Genomic DNA, 23924 nt, shown 5'->3' with positions numbered 1-23924 from the left:
GTTGGCTAAATCAACATTAGCAGCCTACAGGAATTTGCTTGGGATGATAGCTATAATGAAATACAAATACATTATAATGATTTATAAATCTCAGAACACAGTTATCATCTAAGATTTGTATTTCATTACAGTCGTCTAAGATTTGTACTTCTAACATTCTGAATATTTAGGTTTTTTATTTTAGAGGTCATTTGAATGTCTTCTACATATTACTGGGTAGTTTACAGGTCTAATTATTTTGTGTATTTCTATTACATCTGCCATTTGTAGCTTTATGTTACTTTGTTATTTTACGATTTAGCAATGACACTTTTTTAATAAACAAAGGGGGAACAGACAAAATAATGAATGGTTTACAGATGATATAGTGGAAATTTCTGTTCTCTGTCTCATCCTACACAAACAAAGGGATAGTCAATTAAACTGAAAGGAAGGAAATTTAAACCTGAAAGGAAGGAAAGTAAATACTTTTCCACATCTTTACAGAGAGCTCATGGAACTCACTGCCACAATATACCATTGAAGTCAAGCACCAAGTAGGATTCAGAAAAGGAATTCAACATTTATATAGGTAACAAGAATACACAGAGTTATAATAATACATATTAAAAATAAATTAAGGATATAAATTCTCCTGCTTCAGGGCATAAGCCAACCTCTAACTATTAAGGGTCAAATATTAGAAACTATTTCTTTGAAATTGAAGTCTCTTTCCATCCTCTCTACAATAGAGGGCTATGGGAGGCTGCATCTGGCTACCTGCTGGAGTATTAATAGGGTTCCCAGATGTCTCAATTTTATAGGGACAGTCCCAATATTTGGGGCTTTTTAAAATAGGCACCTAAGACCCCCTACCCCCGTCCCAATTTTTCTCACTTACTATCTGGTCACCCTAAGTATTAGAATAATGCCTTGTGAGGAAGGAAAACTCTTTAATGGCAGTGAACAGAGGGGGTGATTTAAAACACACACACACACAGAATTCATGACGTCTTAACACTAAATTCCCATCTTCTTCTGACAGCCCGTATTCTATGTTCTCTTCATGGACATGAGACCTGGTGGAGACTACATTGTGGAGAGTCAAGTTAACAATAAGCCAGCAGGCAGCTACAAGCTGCAGAGCTTTCTAAATCATATCTTATAGTACTTTTCATATAAAGATCTGAAAATGCCTCACAAAACTATCCTCACAAAAGCAGAGACTATTTCTAAACTACGAGCTTGGGGGTGGGATTTGTGGCTCACGTAGACATACATGTGTTAGCACTGATCAAGGTAGTGCACAAATAATAATAGTGTAGCAGTGATGGCATGGGCTAACCACCTCAAGTACGTATCCCAGGATTCAGGCAGGTTTGTACTCAAGGCAATTAGCCCATGTTGCTGCTGACACTCCCCATGCTACTGCAGCTAAATTACTTTTTTTAGCTAGCTTGACGAGAGCTAGTATGTCTATATGAGCTGGGAATCACACCCCTTGCTCGTAATGCAGATGTAGCCACAGAAGTGAAGTGACTTGCCCAAGTTTACTCAGTAGGTCAGTGGCAAAGCTGGAATAGAACCCTTTTCTATTCACATCCCTGTGCCTGTTCACCAAAGCACGTAACCTGCCAAATGAGGTACAAAATGCAGTAAACATGACGTTCAGTTAAAATCTGATTTTGTAACAGATCTATTCATTACAACGTAATTGTTACTAATATTGTCTAATTTTATTTTAAAGAAATAACAATTGAACTGGGCATTGAAGTTCTCTGCTAGGAGGAAAACTCTACTGGGCTGCATGCCACAATCTGTTTTTAAAAAGTCAGATCTTGTGCCTTCAGTCCCAGTTCTTCATGCTGACATGCATGAATTTTCCCCTTACTGTTCAGTGATTTTATTTTATGGCCAGTAGTTCGTTACATACAAAATTAAGCTCATTATATATAAAAAAGTCCATTTTATTAGCATTATGGACTCATCACATGGATGGAATTTTATTCAGCAGGAAATTACAGACACACACCCAAGCAGGGCCGCCCAGAGGATTCCGGGGGCCCGGGGTCTTCGGCGGCGGGGGGCCCTTCCGTTCCGGGACCCGCCACAGAAGTGCCCCGAAGACCCGCGGCGGACCCCCCCCCGCCGCCAAATTACCGCCGAAGCCGGAACCGCCGCAGAAGTGCAGCCCGGTCTTCGGCGGTAATTCGGCGGAGGGGGGCCCCGCCGCGGGTCTTCAGGGCACTTCGGCGGCGGGTCCCGGAAGGGAAGGGCCCCCCGCCGCCGAATTACCACCAAAGACTGAGCTGAACTTCGGCGGCGGGTCCCGCTCAGTCTTCCGCGGTAATTCACCGGCGGGGGGTCCTTCCGCCCCGGAGCGGAAGGACCCCCCGCCGGCGAAGACCGGGAGCAGAAGAAGCTCCTGCGCCCGGCCCCGCAAGAGTTTTCCGGGCCCCCCGGAGGGAGTGAAGGACCCCGCTCCGGGGGCCCCGAAAAACTCTGGTGGGGGCCCCTGTGGGGCTCGGGGCCTGGGGCAAATTGCCCCTCTTGCCCCCCCCTCTGGGCGGCCCTGCACCCAAGCCATTGTATGTAAGGGAGATACAGAATCAGGCTCTCAGCTGGTGTGAACTGGCATAGCTTCACTGACTTCTATGGAGCTCTGATGGTTTACACCAGTTGAAAATTCAGCGTGTAGTATTTTTTTCACTTTGGGGACTTGATCTCACATAGCAAATAGCACCTCATTCTTCCCAAGATTGGACTGAACTGGTCATTTCAAAGGTGGTTTAAAAGAGAATCTAACGATTAGTGGTTCCTAACAACCCCCTATCACACACACACCTTTCATCTGAGAAAGGAAAGGTATCACAGAGCATCTCATAAGCACTGAATACAACATTCCATAATCCTGAGATTCATCACAATACAGTTAATAGACTCGATGCAACTATCCTCAAGTTAGGTCTGCGAAAACTACCTTAATGATCCAAATCAGGATCCAAAGTAAATTCTGCTCTATTGGATATTTTCCCAATCTACCTTCCAGATGTAGTCTATGTGACACTTCTTCATACTTCCCCTTTGCATTTTTCAAATACCAGATGGCATCTTGGATCTTTTTACCACGAATTTCATCCCTGCTATAAAAAAAAGTAGACACAATGGGCATCTCTGGATAGACTTGGTGAACATCCTAAAGATAATTCAATGACAAGAGTGAATGAACTCTCTCCCCACTCACTCCTTTTCTACCAATAAACAGTGTTGCCGACTCTTGCAATTTTATCATGACTGTCATGGTATTTGGTGTTTACCGTTAAGCTGCAACTCCTGGAGTCATATGATTATTTGAGAATGTTTCCTTCTTTAATTTCTAGCCCTCTTGCTATGGAGAAAAACTTGAAATCACGAGTCCTAAAGGCTTAAAAACCAAAAATCAAATACCTTCCCCCCAAATTATTATCTTTAAAAGTCATAATTTTTTGCAGCCTCACTTTTGAATGCTTTGGGCTGGCATAATGTGTAAAATTACCTGTGATTTAAGTGCCCTAAAATAACCCATTACTTGGCTAGTAAGAAAAACTAATGCGGGAAGCAAATGGTGAGCAACAAGCAGCTTTTAACTACAGCACTCTAGCGGCTTGCTTTGTTGTTACATAGTTACCTGGGTTTCTTGCTTCTTCTATATCCCACTCTGGGGAATTTACACTACTCATGTAGGTAGTGGGGGAGGGATAGCTCAGTGGTTTGAGCATTTGCCTGCTAAACCCAGCGTTGTGAGTTCAATCCTTGAGGGGGCCACTTAGGGATCTGGGGCAAAAATTGGTCCTGCTAGTGAAGGCAGGGGGCTGGACTCAATGACCTTTCAAGAACCCTTCCAGTTCTAGGAGATTGGTGTATCTCCAATTATTACCTGTTTGGCTTTCTTTTTTGCTGAGCATGGAGCAACAACATACAACCACCATACCTCAGCCTAAGAAGAAAAGTGTGACTGTGTGGCCCGTGTGCCAGTGCAAAGAGTTGTAATCTGCTACTTGTTTATGCTAATGGCAGATTACAACTCTTTGCATTGGCACACATCTGCTGGCTGGTGCTTTGGGAGGCTGGAGTGAAGGCTTGTCCTATGCCCTGCCTCACAGACGGTCACATCCTGTCCACTGTTAAAACTTCTTTGTGCCACTCTGGCAATGCAGAGCAGATTTAAAGCTGACATACATATTTTTGTTGTAGGCGGTGGTGTCGTGCCCCAATTTCTCTCTATTGGCTGCATAGAACAGAGGTGTTTTCCATTTTGAAAGCAAAACAATGATTTTTCATGGGAACAAAATATTCAGATGTTTCTTGAATGAGTCAGGTACATGATACTCGGCCTGTTTAAAAAAATGAATCCTCTGCAATAAGCGCGCATGCTGCTGTGTATTGCCTGGCAAAGCTACACATTGTTACAGATCCAAGGGCTATGGAATTTTTTTTTCATATTTTTGTGAAGATGGGTGGTTGCACTTCCTAGATTGTAAAACAGCATCTTGTCTGCACAAAACCCATATATTTGGGCTGAGTACAATATATAGGTTTTGTTTCTTAGGGTTTGAACCAAAGCTTATTGTAGTCAATAAAAAAAATGTCCATTGGCCACATTGAGCTTTGGATCCGGTCCAAAAAGAATAGCTTCTAAAAAAAAAATCCCCCCCCTCCTTACCATTAAATATGTGAAATACTCATCCCTTTCGTATAGGGTGACCAGATGTCCCGATTTTATAGGGACAGAACCGATTTTTGGGTCTTTTTCTTTTCCCCCACCCCCTGTCCCAATTTTCCACACTTGCTGTCTGGTCATCCTACTTTAGTAAAGCATGACAACAGGTTTCTCCATTAGAACTAAAATACAGTAACTCCTCACTTAAAGTTGTCCCAGTTAACGCTGTTTCGTTGTTACGTTGCTGATCAACTAGGGAACATGCTCATTTGAAGTTGTGCAATGCTCCACTCTTACGTTGTTTGGCTGCCTGCTTCCTCCACAGCTGGCAGCCTCCCTATGCCCCCCTCTTCCCTGCCCCCCGTCCCCATGGCACCTCCCTCTCGCCGGCAGACCCCACAGATCAGCACCTTCCCCCTCCTCCCCTGCCTCCTGCCCACGGCAATTAGCTGGCTTGCAGCATTCAGAAGGGAGGAGGGAGGGGGGGAGCGAGGATGCAGCGTGTGAAATAAAGGGGGAGGAGTTGGGGGGGAGAAGAGGCGGTTCAAGGATGGGGGCTTGGGGGCGGGGTGGAGTGGATGGGCTGAGGGTTGAGCCCCCTGCCCCCGGCAAAGTCAGTGCCTGTGCTTGCAAGAACAGCAAGAGAAGCAGCCGGACAATCCATCCTCTTTCACTCTCTGACTCCACCGCCTCAACCATCATACCATCATACTTAGCAGTGATGACTGTAGTATTAAATTGTTTCTTTAAAATTCTTTAAAATGTATATAATGCCTTTTGTCTGTCAAAATTTTTTTCCCTGGAACCTAATCCCCCCTATTTACATTAATTATTATGGGGAAATTGGATTCACTTAACATCGTTTCACTTAAAGTCGCATTTTTCAGGAACATAACTACAACGTTAAGTGAGGAGTTACTGTATCTGGACACAGTCTGTACATTAAGCAAACCTATATGTGAACTCTTAATTAGCACAACACACCTTAATGGGCACCATTGCTGATATTGCTTGGATCTTATTTAAAGCACCCCACAGCTAAATAAAGAGTGCGGCATAGATGCTAGAAGTAAGAGGTTCTGGGGGTGATGCTGCACTCCTTGGTTTGAAGAGGTTTCCATCATATACAGGTTTTACAGTTCAGTTCAATGGCTCTCTAGCACCCCCACTATAAAATTGTTCCAGTACCCCAGAACTTGGGCTCTACCCTGAGCCCAAACTCCTACATGGCAATTTTTAGCCCTGCAGCCCAAGCCCCAGCTCCGTGATCCTGAGTCGGCTGACCTGGGCTAGCTGTGACTATGCCGCTGGTCTTTTTTTCCAGTTTAGACATCCCTTAATGTCCTGTTCAATAAGTCAAACTCCCTTAGGGCTTTCAGCTCCCAAAGAAGAGGGGAAGGGGAGATCCCAATCCCTGCTGCTGGAGCAGCCTTCACAAAGCCGTTGCCAGTCCTGGCACAGCTCTCAGCCTTGCTTCCTGGTGCCATATGAAGCTCATTCCCCTCTTCTCTTTGCCTACCAGCAGAGGTGAAAGTAAGCTGGTACGCGCCGGTACGGAGGACCGGTAAGAAAAGGAGACTGTCTGAGGGAGGGAAAGAGAAGCCTGCTCCCTGCATAAGAATAGTTTAAACTCAGCTGTTCCCTGATGGTTCAGCCCCCAGGGCTAGGTTTCTGGCCTCCTTGTTAATTTCACTCACAGTAGCTGGGGGGAGGGGGTTGAGGGGAGGATGTGTTTGACCATGGCAGGGGCAGTCCCTTTCTGCCCCCGGGGATGAGGGGATCTCTCCTACTAATATACACAACAAATACAAGCATTTGGCTGCACAGCTTAAATCCTGAGCTAATAAAAGCAGGTGGAAGGGGAAAACTCACTGTCACATTGGTTTCTCGTCTCCTCCCTCCCCCTCCTCCAGCCAGGCTGCAGACAAGGCTCCGAATTCCTCCCCATTCCCCCCAGCAGGGGTTTTCCTCTAGGCTCTAGCTTGCAGTAGACTGGCTGAGATGCCTGCTATTGCTGCCTGCAAAAGAACTGTTTAAACTCAGCTGTTCCCTGTGCAGTTCAGTGCCCAGAGTTAGGAGCCGTTTCTGGCATCTTGTTAATTTCACTCCCAGTTGTTGTTGGGTGTGTGTGACCATGGCAGTGGCAGTTCTTTTCTGCCCCCAGGATGAGGGGATCTCCTAAACACAATCAAAATCAGGAACCATTTCCAAGTTCAAATCTATTTCATTCCCTCCCCAGCAGAGGATCATGGTTGTGGTCCAAACTGCTTGCAGATCCTCTTTGAAATGTTACTGTTTAAAAAAAACAACACAAAAAACTTGGAGAACATGGTGGAAAGATGTGTCATGATGATTAGGGTTTATTTTGGGCAAAGCAATTTTGCTAAAGCAACTAAAGATTTACAGGGAAAGCAAATAGCCCCCATAGACAAAACCACAAAGGGATTGGAGGGGAAAACTGAATATTCAGCAAAATTATTGTGCGTCCTTTAAAAGAAATAGTAGTTTTCATTCCAATCCACCCTCTTTCTATATTGATTTAAATACCTGAAATGTCCTTAGGACAGCGGGTGCAATCTCAGATCTCTTTTTGTTTTGTCCTGCCTGCAGAGTGCAGAGGCTGAAATTGATAAAACTTTCTTTAAATATCTTGTATATTTCATGAAGACTATTCCAGTTGTTCTTCATTCACCCCTGACTTTCCCTTCCTTTCCTCCTCCGCCCAACCCCCGCCCCCCCCGGCTCCCTCCCTGGCTGGCTGGCTGTGTTTTTTGCCTTGGTTACTTACTCCTTGGCAGACCCAGCCCAGCGGCACCTGCTGGCTCTCTGCAGGCAGCAGCCCACAGGGGCCGGTTGCTGGGGTTGCTGCTCGTCGGTGGCAGGCTGCAGCTGCATTGTTTGTGACACATTCATACACATACACATACATACAGTATGTATGTGTATGTATGAATGTGTGTGTCACAAACAATGCAGCTGCAGCCTGCTGCCGACTGCCCCGACCCCAGCAACCAGCCCCTATTATTGTATTTTAGTAGTATCGGAGATCCCCTCATCCAGGGGGCAGAAAAGAACTGCCACTGCCATGGTCACACACAGCTTCCCCCACCCACCCCCTCTCAACAACTGGGAGTGAAATTAACAAAGATGCCAGAAACCTCTCTTAACCCTGGGGGCTGAACCATCAGGGAACAACTGAGTTTAAACTGTTCTTATGCAGGAGGCAGTCTCCCTGCTGCAAGCTAGAGGGAAGCCTCTGCAGCAGCTGCTGAGTGCCAGGCAGGGAGAAAGCACAGAGCCTAGCATCGGCAGCCTGGCTGGAGGAGGAGGAGGGAAGACACAGAGAAAAATGTGACAGTGAGTTTTCACTTTTTCAGGCTTATTCCAATAGTAAAGTTTTATTACAGACAGTACTGGTAGTAGTAATAGTAGCTTTATTTTCTCTATCTATGTCATGAAATGGGAGGGATTCATGAAGTACGTAGGAGAGGTGGGTGGGTTGCTTGCGATTGGACCATATGGGTAAGAAATGTAAATTACTTTCACCCCTGCCCAAACCCCAGGGCTCCCAGCCGCCTCTGCAGCTGGTAGCTCCGGGGTTAATGTAAAGGGCCTGGCTCCTAGCTTCAGCCGAATCCCTGAGCCCTTTAAATCCTGATTTAAAAGCCCCAGGATTTAAAGGCCCCACCTCTTCCGATAGAGGCCACGCCTCTTCCAGTTGAGGCCCCTCCCCCTCCGCAGGACTCTGGAGTACCAGTAAGTCCTTTAAGTTACTTTCACCCTGCCTACCAGAGTCCTTTAAACTGTTCCTCCACTGGGAACATACCATGTGCCTGTTGAGGAGAGGGGCCCCCAGCCCAGTATTGCTCTACTTTCCACCCTAGTTCAGTGTGGGGCCTGTATACCCCGTCACATGACCCAACAATCCTGACACCAACCATCCAAGTACCACACAGCTATTTGTTAAACCACTCTCGAAAGATAATGCATAAAAACTGAAACCGACAGTATTTCTTAATATTTCAAAATAGGAAAATAGAAATCAGTAAATCTGGCAGAGTTTGATGGAATTACATGCACATGCCTGTCTCGCTGTCTAAAATCCCCTGTTCTAGCACTGTCTCTGAAAAAAGATTACAGCACCAATTGACTCCCATTTACTTAAACACAATCATAATCATTATGATTACGCCTCCATATGATATCCAAAATGTTTGCTATGATGGTATTATAATGGGGGGGGAAGAGATTCCCCTACCCCCCCATGCCATTTACATTTTGTTGATGCTAACTGGTTATTATCTTTTGATGCTCAGCTGTGCATTATGTGAAAGCAGCACAAATAAAGACAAATCAGTTTTCAACAGAGGAAAGGTTTTCTCTAAAGCATCCCAGCATGAAAATGGCTGCTAGGAGAAGACAACAGCTTTCAATTTGTAATTTTGCCAAAAATCAGATTAAACTTCAGAAAAAAAGTGCTCTCCTCCTAAACACAACATGGATTAAATGATTCTGTGGGGAGAGATAAGTTGAAGCTTACACACAACACATTTGTTTGTAGAGTTTCTTCTGAGCACAGACATTAACTTTTTTTTTTAAATTACTTAATATGAAGAAAGTATTTTTTGTCAAGATCAATAGCAAAAAGTTGATAAAATGTAAATGGCCAGGCATGGGTGTTTCTTGAAAGATCTCAGCATGATGTCTCTCATGACTTTAGAGTAACACAACTGCTCGGTTTTTCATCATAGTTCTTTTCCCTCAAGAACACAAGAGGTACCACTTTTGATCCACAAGGAGATGCCAGAGTGGATCTGCTAAAATACACTACTCAGAGAGCTGCTGGTTTGTATTATATGTGCGGGGGGAAGTCTTCAAAGCGTTTTAATGTGACCCTGCCACCCCCAACTCTGGTGACTAGTTGCTCCCCAGTGTGAAGTGGACTGGAAGTTGCAAGAAGCTGATAAGCAAGCAGGGCAGCCAAGGCTAGGGCTGCGGCATATGGAAAATATACGGTGTTTTTTCCAGCATAAACTAAGATATTTTTTCATGAAACTTGTTTTTCTATCAGCAAATATGTATGAGGAAACCAGCTTAAACCTAGGACTAGAGGGTGAATTAGTGCTTGTCCAGAGAAGTCTTTATTCCTTACTACTCTGCAAGGAAGTAAGCTTCAACTCCACTCACCAGGGACCACCACTAGAGAGGTGAATTAGTCATTCTTCCCGCTGATCCACGCCAGGAAAATTTGGGCTATCAGAAACACTGGGAGCAGGTGCTCCAGTCAGCATTTAGACCTTGATTCAGCAAGGTTCTTAAGTATGGGACTAACTTTAAGCAAATGAGTACTCCCCTTGACCTCAGTGGTATTACTCCCAGGCTTAAAGTTAGGCGTGTAGTTAAGTAATTTACTGAAGCAGGGCCTTAGATACCAAGTTGATAGGCATGGTGGGTAATATTTTCAAAGGCACCTAAGCCACTTAGGTGTTTTTGAAAATGGGATTTAGGAGCCTAAAGTACTTAGGTACATTAAAAATATATTAGTCTTTGTAAACACCTTGGCTTCGAATCCAAATTTAGGGGAATGGAGTTCAATTATTTGATAAATTGTTCTTCCTTCCTGGAACATTCTGTTAGGACTTTAGGAATGTGTAGGTCAAGATTATGGTAGGTAAACCACTGCTCAAAGCAGGGATGCACCACCCTCACTGGAGATCATGGAGGCATTGTGCCTGCCTGCTACACTCTTCCAAAGGGTGCACAGTGTCCTCCCCTCTCTTCCCTGCACACAAGGTCATCTCTGCTGGCTGATGCAGAGAAGAGCGATGGCCATGCCCCCAATTTTGTTTTTCCACACTTCTTTGGGAGGCCAGCACCAGTAGTGGCATTAGCTTCACACAGTCCTTTTGTCTTCTTTTCCTTTTGTCCCCTTACTAGTTGCAATCTGGCCCATTTTAAAAAATTATAATAATAAACCCCAAATGGCAGGATGAATAATGCAGCATAATTATATATACAGAACACAGATTTTTGTTTATTGCAGCTAGACTGCTCATGGGACAGCATATATCTCAAGGAGACAAAACTGCATGGGATCCAAATTCGTTTTATCATGAATATCACCATAGAGGAACTCAGAAAAAAATGGCAAATAGTAGGCTCAATCTATCAGTGCTACTATGCAAGACTCAACAAAGCTATCTTTAAAAAACTGATTAAATCTAAAACTAGAATTTCAGGCCCCTGGTAAACAACCCTTACACTTTCCCCCAAGATCCTTCTCCCACTTGTGCAGCAGAACCAGTGTGGTTCCACTGTATTTGTGGCCCTGCACTTTCATTGAGATGAAGGCTGGATCTGGTCCTTGTCTATGTTGTAGAGAGATTTTAAAACTTACCTATAGAACACAAAGTAGTAACAATACATAGCACTGACTGGAAAGATCACTTTTCATCTTCAAAATGCCTTTTCAGCATTAACTAAAGAATTCCCACTGTCCTAGTGAGTTAAGTAAGTATTATTAGCTCAGTTTTATAGAGTGGGAAAGTAAAGCAGAGAGGCCAAATCTGGTTTTAAAAAGCAGAGCACGTAGTTTCATGTAGCAGCATTTCCAGCATCCCACAATGTTGTACAATGAGTTACCTACCGGTAGTGCACTGAGCCTACAGGTGTGGAAGTATTTAATGCAAAGACTCAGGCACACGAGTAATAAATATTATTTCAATTTAAATTCAGATCCTAAACTGGTGTAAATCAGGGCAGCTCCATTGTCCACAGGAATTATTTAGTTGGGGATTGGTCCTGCTTTGAGCAGGGGGTTGGACTAGATGACCTCCTGAGGTCCCTTCCTGATATCTATGATTCTATGATTCTAGGACCCACTATTCAGCAGAAATCACTGGAGCTATACTGACATACACCGGCTAAACGCATGGCCCAGAATTCCTAATTGTATCTTGCCCAGGACTCACCGTTTCTGTCAATGGCAAAAGGAACATCGGTTGTGACAATTTCATAATTGCATATCTGGCTGTACTGCGGAGAACAGTCCTCGTCTATGGCTTCCACCTGCAATATACTGTCATAGATCTTTCCCTCTGTCACTGTGGCCTTATACGAGGTCTCCTTGAAGGTAGGTGCGAACTCATTAACATCCTTCACCTGGATATGGACCACTGCCCTAAAAATATAGAAACAAAGAATTTGGAGAGAGATATCCATTCATCTTGACTTCAACTGAGATGTCAATATCTGTTCATTATCCAAACACGTGACAGATTAACACCAAAGATGGCTTGGAAAATAAAAACCTATGTACTGTGAGTAAAGTGCTCTTGTATCATTTTACTTTGTGTTTCATTTCCATTTTTAATTTGCACTACTTAATACTTTAATATGACATTTCTGTTAAGAAAAAGTGCAACGAAGTTATCATGGGGAAAGACTAATTCTCCTCTTGCTTAACACCAGTGTAAATCAAGAGTCAGTCAATGGAGTGAATCCTTTGTAAAAAAGAAAGAAAAAAGGCATAAGAGGAGAATCAGGCTTAAAATGCTCTCTTAGACACTGATTGCCTGAAAATATAGATATCTTGAAAAATCCCCGTTATTAAGTAAGCACCTTCCTTCCTTTCCAGGGCAGAAGTTAATTGTTTATCCACTTCCTATGTCCCTAAAATACTGCAGATTCCATGTTCATTTCCCCAGTTTCTTACATGACAATTAGAGCTTGTGAAAGGTGCTGCATTGAGAGCAATAAGGGCAAGTCGTACATGGGCACTGGCAGGGACATCATTCTCTTAATGTCATGTGACTGTGCCTGAGTGGTCACATGTTCTGGAAGGCAGTGTGCCTCAACCCTCCTCAGAAGGGCTCAGTTCTAAAGATTGGGAGAGTCGTTCAAGCTCCTCCACATTGATTCAGTGCTTAGCTGCTCCGGCGACTGACAATTATACAGCGCACTGTCAACAAGTGTGATGCTGGATTGTTGTGTGATGTGGGTATCGGTTATTAGGACCTGAATTGGGAGCACCAACTCATTTCACATATAGCTAGCCACTAATCAACCATCTTCATGATTATTACTTAAATTAGAGTAGACCGTAGCAGGCCCGGCCAAGAGCATACAATCTGAACAGACAAGTGATGGAAAGGATAAAAGAGGGATAGAGAGGTCAAGCGACTTGCCAAATTTATACAGTAGATCAATGGCAGAGGCAAGAAGAGAACCCCAGCTTCAGTTCGGTGCTCAATCCAGTACACCACACTGCCCTAGTCACAACTAACCAGACTTGGTTTTGATCACAGCCAGACCACAAAGTCCCCAAGTTTAATAACTGCTAGACTGCTACTGAAGTTTGAAAGAGAGAGACCATAGCATTTCATATGAAACTCCCAAAATTGTTACAGTGAAAAAATTAACTGTGACTTGAAACTTGTTCTATTTTGCAGGTTGTGCCTTAAGAAAAACATAATAAAAAAACAAACACAACAACCCCCCCGCCCAAAAAAACCAGATCATGATGCAGCTCACAGTATATTGTAAAATAAATTCTTAAATTCCTGTGCATTCGATATAAACAAAAGGGTGCATTGCAGCTATTGCTGGTTTGTTTAAATGGCTCATACAATACATTGGGCAGTTTATATGGCAGTTTTATTGTCTGTACCAGGGCAAATTTCATCTTTAGTGACAAATGGTTTCATGTATCATACAAAAGACAGTACCATATCTGGGGCATTGGTTCCATATTGTCTCAGTAAAGAGTGCCACCTACTGACCCACCAACAACAGTTCTTGCAGCCTCTGAATCTTTGGAAGATTCCCACCAAATGCTGAGCCAGCCAAGTCTGCTGAGTTTCCAGGGGCTAATAAAATCTCAGTACAAAGGCAATAAAGCTGCAGCATATAAATAAAAATAAAAATGGGTGATTTCCCTCCCTCCTAATAGTTCTTCTGTACCATTTGAAATTGTCTGAATAAAGTTAGAGAAAAAATAAATTCAGCATAGTTTGGTTACGTAAATATCAGTTAATTCTAGTTTCCAAGGCTCTGATTATCTGATCTAGCTGATCTGTTTAATGTGGAAAAATATTTAGTATGGAAAAAATAATTAAAAACCATTATTTTACTGTAGTCCATTTGATCGGTAGTTCTGTTAAAACAGTTCCATTGAAATTACTGACAATCAGGTCAATTTGAGTGAAATGTTTTTATAAAACAACAACAACTACAACAAAAGACACCAACAATGAACAATCAATTCCAGTGATAAAGCATTTTGTTTCTATTTGCTTCCCACAAACTATAGCATTAAAAGAATCTCTTCCACCTGAATTGCATCTTGGAGTAAATACATGCCACAGCCAATGCATTTTTTTCCCTTATTGTCACTCACTTGTGCGATTTCTTCCAGTTTGTTCCACTAGGTCCTGCTCCACAGTCGTATGCCTGGATGATGAATGTGTACTCCTTCTGCAGTTCACAGTCAATTGGACTTTTTGCTCGGAGACGACCTTCTCCAGATGTCTTGTTTAGCACGACAGCTTCAAAGGGCATTTCTTGACCATGGATTTTAAAAGCACAGATTTCACCTGTAAAGAATAAAACACAGGAAAAAAATATTGTTGGTTAGAACTGATTCAGACATGTTTGAGTGACACCTGATGTGCTGGCAACCACCTTTCACAACCTGTGTCAGATAAGTGATGTGAACTATTCGCTGAACAACATACCAACACAAACTATAAATAAACAGAATCTTATGTAAATAAGCAAGAGGTAAAGGACCAGACAGAAGGAAAAATAGAGAAAGTCTTTATACTAGGTCTCATCCTTTTTACATTGTTATTCTTTCTTCTGACAACAGAATTGCCTCTGTGTCAAGTGGTAGCATGTTGATTTCACCAAATTGTTTTGGTTGGGGGGGGAAAAATCAAGGAAAACAAAACCCAAACATTTTGTTTTAAAAATTTTCCCAATTTTATTTAAAAATTTAAAATGTTAAAAAGTTCAAAATTGACATGAAATGTTTTGTTTCAGGTCAAACAAAATATGTTGCTTGACCCAAAGTGATTTTTTTTTAAACTGCCAGTGAACTGAAAAATGTGCACTGCTCTACTCTCGGTACATATATACCAGTTCTGGAACAGAGACAGTTACCTCTTTCCAAAATCTCAGGACTCACCCAGACACCTTATTCCCAGGAAACTATTCTGTCCCAAGAATTACATCCAAATATAGAGAATAAGAAGAGAACCAACTCTGTGCTATTTGCCACAGCTTCTCTCAAAGAACTACTCTATAACAAAACTGACAAAACAGCAAAGACTGCTTGCTTACTAACAAAAAATTACAAGAATATATGTAAGAGCGCCAGCTGGTGACTCTTCCTATAACATTTTTTAAACACACTTAATTAATGGCAAGCAGGCCACACTACGGTTCTTCGCCTATTTCACAGATGTTCTATAGCTTCAACCTCTGTCTTGACAAACATCCTGCAGCTTTAGAGTGTAATCATTACACTTCACCTCTGCAGGTAGGAAATAAGAAAATGTGGAGGCTATTGAGCATTTTAGGTGAGAGTATATTAGAGTCTGGTACTGTCAATTTCCCTACGGGATCAGCATGAGTTATTTAGCATAGGTGTTTCCGTACCTATGGCACAGCAGGAGAATACATACAATCTATGTTTAGTTGGGGTCAGTGGCCCCACCACCTTACACAATAGCATGGAAGAGATGCAACTTCCATGCTAGTACATAGGCTGGAATGGTGGCTGCAGGTAGCCTGCACAGCTCTCATGGCCCTGGGCTGAACATAGGATTTCACCTTCCCAGGCTCTGCTTGCTCCACCTGCAAAAAACCTGAACGTTAGGGCTTCATGCAGGTGGATTTCACCAGAGAGTCAAATCCCAAAAGGGGCTAAGTATCTGCATTTCGGCGTATTACTGTGGGAGTTGTGGATGCTCTGCAATACCCAGGATCAGGCCCATATACATGCTGTGTATGAACTGTAATGGTATAAATAAAGGGGTGAAATTAATAAGATGCCAAGGATGATGAAGCTTGCTGAGCGCTGATCATGGATGTTGATCATTGTAAATATATACTAGACATCAGCTGAATGCTATGTTCAGCTCTGAGCAGATAATTTTCACTCAATGCATCTGAAGAAGTGTGGGGGGTTTACCCACAAAAGCTTATACCCAAATAAATCAGTTAGTCTTTAGGGTGCTACCAGACTAACATGGCTATCCCTCCGATCTCTGAGCAGAGTGTTCTCCTTATTTCCCTGCAGCAAAAAATTCTGAAATAATACTGTGGACTTTGATTTTAATTTAATGCCTTTTCTGATACATCTAAGTAATATTGTTATATAACAACTGGAAGTTTAATGGAAAAATATTATTCACTGCATTCTGTAACAATGGCATTCCCACAGTTCTTAATAAAGTTTCCCCACAGATGTAGAGTCCATCAATACAAATCATAACTTTAGGTTTTTGTGGTTATTACTATATTGATCTAATTTGATTATGAACAATACAATATTTTTAGTCATCTGATTCTGGCATTTTAAAAAATAAAATAAAAATAGTTTATTGCAGCAAAGAAGAAAATTAGCTGAATCACACACACACACACACGTTTGCCAGGGTCAAACCTGAGTGATGCTGTGACCACTTGCACCAGGGTGCAATGCTGCTCGCTCAAATTTGGCCCAGCGGCCCCTTTACCATGATGGAAGGGCAGTCAGGACAATGAGCAACCCCATGTACCAGAGTATATATTTGCCTAGGGTCCAGGGATGGAATAATCTGGCCCTGTTTGTGATTATCCTGTTTTCCTTTCATTTCCTCATTGTGTTGTACAAGCAATTCTCTACAAAGGGAGAGGTTGACTTTGGTACCTGGGTTGGCCTTACAGAGACCCATGGGAAGGTTGGAAAGACAGGAACAAATCTTTGTACACAGATTCACATAGGGCATCCACATGGCACATGCTAGTATAGGCTTAGGAGGAGCTCCTAGTGGGAGCAGGTGTTACTCTTTCTTCCATGCCAGCAATTTGAAGTTCTCCCTCCACATCCTTCCCGAGGCATGCCTGAAAAGGGGACCTTTGTCCTGGACCCCTAAGTAAAGATATGCTTTAAATTTTGTGGGACAACTGCTTTCACAACTCTGGTATCATTCAGACTTAGCCTCATTCATAGGCTTAAGGTGAAACTGATCACCAGAGAAGGGGCTGACGATATGATTCCCTCATCCCACCCCTACAAGAAATATTAGTCAAGGTAATGAACTTTCGTTTTGGTTGGGTTTTTTTGCCTTCCTTCAAAACATCCTGCAATATCATCTGAAGGGACCAAAAGGGTAAAGGACTGCTTTCCACAGTCTTTAGAGAGGGGATGAAGGTGGCGCTACCAAAAAAAAGGCATTTGCCTCATTTAGGATAAGTTCCTTTTTATGGTGCCTTTCCGCTCCAAAGCTTGGGCATTTGTTGATAGATGGAAATCTCTTGCAGTAGAAGTTGGTTGTAATGAATGCCCATAACATAGGCATGAGAACAGGTATCCCGAGGATGCTGTGTGGAGGGAGTGGTGGTTGAAATAGGGCATGGAGGAGAGTCTTACTATACAAAGGTACAGAGACCCCCCCTGGGGAAAAAAAACATTCTTCCACAATATTGATATGGCTTGGGAATTGCCTCTTGGGGACCCTCTCGGGTTTATGAGTACTTGCTACAGCATTAGCTATTGACTACATGGTTACATCTCAGTCTGCATTCCTGTAATTCAATAAAAGTTGTAGCCTTTGACATTAATCTATTTATGAATGTTGTGTTCTCTCTGCACATCATCCAGATTGGCTTCAGCAATATACACTTACAAATTTTGAGAACTACAGTACTTAAAGTGTAAACTTTGGTAGAGATCTGTGGATTACTACTGTAGGGCAATCAATCATATCATATTTCCCATTTAGGAGTTATACTGAACTGAAAAACAGTGCTGGTAACTCTCCATTCTTGGCGTATTATTAACAAATCTCCTCAACACTTTGCAATTCTTATGAAAACAAAATCTGATATTCAGCAACCTCTACATGCGACGCTTAGGATGTCAATTATTGCTGAAAATCAACCAGACTGTGCTAAAAGTGACTCCCATTTCAATGAACTGGCACTGATTTTAGTGGCAGAGGATCAAGCCCCTACCTCATTTAATCTACAAACTCAGTTGTTGGTCTTGCATTGACAGCTACAGAGAGGAAGCCAACAGATGAAAAGGTGGTTTTTCCCCCTGCTTACAGATGACCCTTAATGCTATCTTTACTTTTTCTTCAACTGACACTAATAACATCAAAGATGATGTGTCTCTAGCCTCACTCAAAAGGACTGATATAAAAAGGTAGTTCAGTCCTCGTGCCCATTATCTGTTAGTGCCTGCGAAGGGTTATATATGGGCTCCAACTGGAACAATATTTTTTTGCTTACATGGAACTTTTAAGAACTAGATTGAGCAGATGGATTAAGATTAATCATGTCACATAGGGTATTTGAAAGCCTTCCGTATCTACTTTTAGTTATTACCATCCCTGGGCTGAACTCAAAAAAGGGTCCTAGAAGTAAAAAAGGTTTGTTATTTTTTGTCTCTTTACCCATCACCTGAGACATGTAGTTCTCCAAGATTCTGAGAAAGGTGCATTCTAAATTGGCTAGTAGATATGATTCTAGTCTCAGCGTAAATCAGGAATAGCTCCACTGAAGTTAATTAAAAGTATACCAGTGTAAAAGGGGGATAAATCAGAATCAGGTTCTATATCTTTTTAACCTATTGCACACACTCTGTCTATATACATTGATTTAGATACAATGTGTGTGTGCGCGCACGCACACACACGCACACACACACACGAAGTATGCAAGCAAACAACACTGTTAGTACTGTATGATTAACTCAGTACCCACTTTCTCAGTAATCCAGCATGGAGCCACTGTAAATAGATTTTGTTGGTTTTAAAAGTTTTTAAAAATTGAAACATTCCAGTGTAATAAACTGCAGGAAAGTGTGAGAGCTTGGATTCTGCAAACATCTCCTGCAGTGCACAGTTCTATGTTCTTGGGAGTTTCTCAGTGGCAATGGAAAGGCTTATTGTCATGACATGTTTTTCTAGTATGCTAGCACTTAAACAATTACAAGCTATTTTTTAAAGCAAAAATAATAATTTGTATTACTGAAGTGAGAGATGTGGAATAATTTTAAAACCTGAAGAAAATGTTGTTGCTAGCCGTAGTATTTTTACTGTGTATGCCTTTCTAGATCAGTGAACTCAACATTATTGAAGCTTGGCAAACTACTACAACTTAGCAAGCTATACTGAAATCATAAAGGAAGCAGCGGAGAGCTTAATAAAAGATAGTAATTATGTTGATTATGTTTAATTTTATGAGCAACAAACTCAGCCAACTGGAGTTCAAAACTACTGCCATGCCCACTGCTGTATTCACTTACTCTTCAAAAGGTGAAAATTTGAGAAAGTCATGCAGCTGCAATACCATAAAGAAGCAGCCCTTTCTGTTGATGTATTCTGTTGCACGATGGTCTAGTGCCAAAATTGGGATATGCATGCCATCTATCTCCCCACCATTGTTAGGGAATCCCATTGCTTCAATTAATTGAGGCAATTAATGACCCTGCACACTTGCATCACCATAACCCCCATGTAGACTTCCCAACTCCAAACTGATTCGCAGCTGATCAGTAGTAGTCAAGAGTTTCCAGTTTCCACAAAGCGATCACCACTCACTCTCCCACCATTATGACAGCTCTCATTTTGGTGTCCTTGCGCCACAGGTTAGAGGTGACCTCTGCACACAGTTCTAGGAATGTGGCTTTGCACATATGAAAGTTCTGCAGCCACTGCTTGTCATTTCATATTTTAATCACAATCTGATCCCCAGGGCCAATCAGAGGTGGGGCCAGAAGGGCCATTTGGCCTGGGCCTCAAGCTCAAAGGGGGCCTCAAATGTAGACACTTGTTAATTTTTTGGCATTTGTGAAGTTTTGAAACTTGTTTTTATGCGCATTCCTATCGGACCAAAATGTGACACACACTCTCAGCTTAGAGCTGCAAATTTAAGCAAATAAGAGATGTGATTTGGTAAAAGACATTTTTTTGTTAACTGATATAGATTTTGTCATATTAAAGAGTTCATAAATATTCATAAAAATATATTGGTTCTGATGACACAAGATTAAACTGCAATGAATGTATCCTCTCAGATCAGCTGATTATATAAACAAACCACTACTAGTGGCTGATGCTGGATTAAGTGCATAGAAAGGTAGAGAATTGTTACATTTTAGTGTCTTTATAGTTTTACGTTTAGTTGACTAAGGAATTATTTATGTTTGAGAATTCCTCGTTATCTTCATATCACTATTAACTTAGGCTTGAATAGAGACTGGGAATGGCTGAGTCATTACACAGATTAAATCTGGGCCATCTTGATTATCGCTACAAAATTTTTTTTCTCCTGCTAATAATTGCTCATTTTAATTAATTAGCCACTTAGAGTTGATATAACTACTTCCACCTTTTCATGTTCTGTATGTATATATATCTCCTTACTATATGTTCCATTGTATGCATCTGAAGAAGTGGGCTGTAGCCCACGAAAGCTTACGCTCAAATAAATTTGTTAGTCACTAAGGTGCCACAAGTACTCCTGTTCTTTTAAAAGAAAACTACGTTGCATGCAAATCAGCCAGTGGGGCAGCATTAGCTGAAAGTTCAGTTGGGAATTTACTCTTGACTGAACTCTCTACAGAAACTAATAACTGGAAAAAACTTCCTGAGCGCATCCTGAATGTCATCCTTTTTCTTTCTGAGCGAGGATTGGTTTTCTTTGGTTCCAGTCAACGTAGTGGTGATTATGCAAATGGAAACTTTCTAGGCGTAGTTGAGCTCCTCAGCAAATATGACCCTCTTTTATCAGAGCACGTTAAACGTGTTTGAGAATCGCAAAAGAGACAAAACCGCATGCAAGTCCACTCTCTCGAGTTTATTGAGCTACGTGGGTCATTCGTTCAAACAATAATTCTTGATGAGATTCAAAATGCCAAGTATTTTTCAATCATTGTTGATGCCACTCCAGATTGTTCTCACAAGGAACAGACTACTATGGTTATTCGATATGTTAAGATTGTAGACAGCTCAACATTTTCAATTGAAGAAAGGTTTATTTTGTTTGATAATTTCACGAGTAAAACTGGAAAAGAAATTGCTGCTCGAGTACTAGCAATTCTAGAAGGTTTTAAGTTAGATTTTCAAGTCTGCAATGGCCAAGCCTATGACAACAGATCTAATATGGCTGGAAAGTACAAAGATATACAAGCAGTTCTGCTTGAGCAAAATTCAAACTGTATTTTCTCCTGCTGTGGAAACCACACACTAAACCTTGTAGGTGTTGACTGTGCTGAATCATGCAAGGAGACAATTACTTACTTTGGAACTGTTCAGCAAATGTACAATCTCTTCAGTAGCAGTCCACAAAGATGGGAAATTCTGAAACAATATCTACCTGTTTCACATCATGGGATGTCCAAAACTAGATGGTCTGCATGGATTGATGGTGTTCACCCAGTTGTGCAGCATTTGAATTCAGTGAGAAAGGTTTTAAATGAGCTTGAATCTCTCAATGTCACTGCACAGGCTCCAACTGAACTTCAGTCTATTCAGAAGCACATGTCCAAATTTGAATGAATTCTGATGTCATCTTTGAGGATGAAGCTACTTACAATGATCCACCAAACTCATCTGGTAATTGAAGCACACAATGCTACACTTGATGTTGAGAGGGATAACATTCAAAGTCTTATCAATGACATTCAACAGATTCGTGAACAATGGGATGTGATCCTCACTGAGTCCAAATTAGTAGGACAGAATATTGGCATTTCATCTGAGTTCTCCACCAATCACAACTTACCTACTGAATCGGATGCCGAGCAGCATTATAGGGTCAATGTCTTCCTTGTCATCATTGACTCTATTCACTCAGGTCTTACAGGTCGATTTGAGTCGCTGTACCCTTTTTGGGTTTCTTTGGCAGTTCAACAGATTGAGTAATGAAGATCTACTTTCTGCAGCTAAACAATTTCAGCAACAGTACAACAAAGAAATCTCAAAAGATCTCAGTGATGAGGTCATCTTCCTCAAACAAATATATTCCATGAACTTTAAATTGGATTGCAAGCCAAAGGAATTGCTTCAAGAAATACTCAAACTTGGACTCTCTGGGGTGTTTCTTAATATCACAATTGCATTGCGTATTTTTGCCAGTTTGCCTGCATCAGTGGCTTCAGGTGAACGCACCTTCAATGTGTTGAAGCAGGTAAAGAACTATCACTGTTCAACTATTGGACAAGAGCGTTTGAATGGGCTCACTATGCTTAATATCAACTGTGACATTGCATGAAAGCTAGATTTTTCCTCAATAATTAGTGCATTTGCAGAGGAAAAGGCTAGAAAAGCATTTGTTAAATAAAAAACTATTCAAATTATGTCTCACTCTTTTTTGGTGCCTTATTTTGTTTTCATGTGTTGTCATTTTTTATTTTTATTATGGCTAGGGACCTCAAAAGCTCGGGCCTTTCTGGACCTCTGAGAGGGCTGCCAATCCCACCACTCGGTGCTTGTTACCCAAGCCCAATAATGACAGTCCACTGTGTGCAGCTGCTCCAGGAATGCCAACATCCATCTTGAATTGTTTCTTTCCATGACACACAGCAGGGCAGGCAGCACAGATTCCTGTTCAGATTCGAAGATCATAAAATATTACAGGTTCAGCTGCATTAATACTTATCAGAAGACTGCTGAGCAGTGCACGATCCATGCTTTTATGGAGAGATGGCAGTCGTAAAGTTCATAGGGGCAGTTGAAAAACTGTGTGAAATGCAGTCGGAAGCCCTTGGCATTATGGAACACAGAAAACTGCATTGGCGGCGGTGATCCCCTCCCCCCATGATCCACTGCAATCCATTCCTAGAACTCCTAGTGGTAGAAGGTGGTGATTTGCACAGAGAAATAGCTACCCATGATGCACTGCTCTCTTTGTCAGTGCTAGAGCACCAACTGTGGACACTCTCCGCTGACACAAGGAGTGTTGTGTGAACACTCACAAGCAGTGTAATTATAGCAGTTTATGATCATCAATGTAACTTAAGTCAACTTAACTCTGTAATGTAGACATGGCCAAGAGTGGTGGCTCTTACAGCAAATCAGTGTAAAAGCACCCCAGGTAGGAGAACTGAGGGGATACAGCTGTTCATCAGTGCAGATTGTACCCTGGGTAATGTCACACTAAGATCCTGGGGTTTAAAGCAGCATAGAAATAGAAAATATTGCAGTTCATTTTTCTCAGCAATCAATACTTACCAAATTCAAATTTTTGTTAGTTTATTATGGATAAACCTTAAGTAGCCCTGAATGTTTCTTAACCAACAAACTTTCCCCCATCCTCAGATCTTCATGATTCAGCAGAATAAAACAAGAAAGGTGTAAATTTTGAGAACAATGACAAGGCATTCCAGAGTGCAATCACAGAATCATAGAATATCAGGGTTGGAAGGGACCTCAGGAGGTCATCTAGTCCAACGCCCTGCTCAAAGCAGGACCAATCCCCAACTAAATCAATAAAAGGAGTGCCAGAACAACCTATAGGTGCTGAAAATGTATTCCTAACCACATTAAGCTTGCTCCAACTACAGTATATTGACTTCCTAACCTTTGTTAGTTTCATGTTTACAATAGTTACATAGCTGTAACAGTGCATATGAGTATTGCATTGACACAGAGAGAGAGGAGGAGGAGTTGTGCCACTAAAGAAGGGATGGAGCACATTGGTGAGGTGGCATGTGGAGACCGTGGATTGATATCCCTCTTCCTCTGCTCTAACTGTTCCAGCATTGCCAGCTCTTGTGATTTTATCATTTAATCTCATGATATTTGCTGTCTTCCTTAAACCACAACCTCCTAGATTCATGATTATGTGTATATCTCAGCTTTTGTTTAAGAAAAAGTGTTTCTACCCCTAGTGCTTGCACTTTTGTATTCCCTGATTTTAACTGTGTAACCTTAACATTACATTAACAGAAGGGTTGTTTTTATGCTGTGAATATATAAAGGACACACAAACAATGTGTTAATTAAGTCACAATGCTTAGGGAAGAAGAAAT

The 23924-nt window shown here is 41.8% G+C and overlaps 1 protein-coding gene across 5 annotated transcripts in view; it reads right to left on the bottom strand.

Moving 5' to 3' along the window:
• The window catches only part of CLSTN2 (calsyntenin 2), a 713200-nt gene that overhangs the window by 143982 nt on the left and 545294 nt on the right, over positions 1–23924 (bottom strand). For all 5 annotated transcript variants that reach the window (XM_045031410.1, XM_045031411.1, XM_045031412.1 and 2 more), the window contains 2 exons: positions 14076–14271; positions 11650–11858 (listed from right to left, as the gene is read on the bottom strand). In XM_045031410.1, the coding sequence (XP_044887345.1) occupies positions 11650–11858; positions 14076–14271 (405 nt within the window). The remainder of the gene's footprint in view (positions 1–11649; positions 11859–14075; positions 14272–23924) is intronic.

The sequence above is a fragment of the Mauremys mutica genome, chromosome 9 (assembly GCF_020497125.1).
Source record: "Mauremys mutica isolate MM-2020 ecotype Southern chromosome 9, ASM2049712v1, whole genome shotgun sequence".
NCBI lineage: Eukaryota > Metazoa > Chordata > Testudines > Geoemydidae > Mauremys > Mauremys mutica.
The sequence above is the reverse complement of the archived record's forward strand: the minus strand, read 5'-3'. Positions and strand labels throughout refer to the sequence as shown.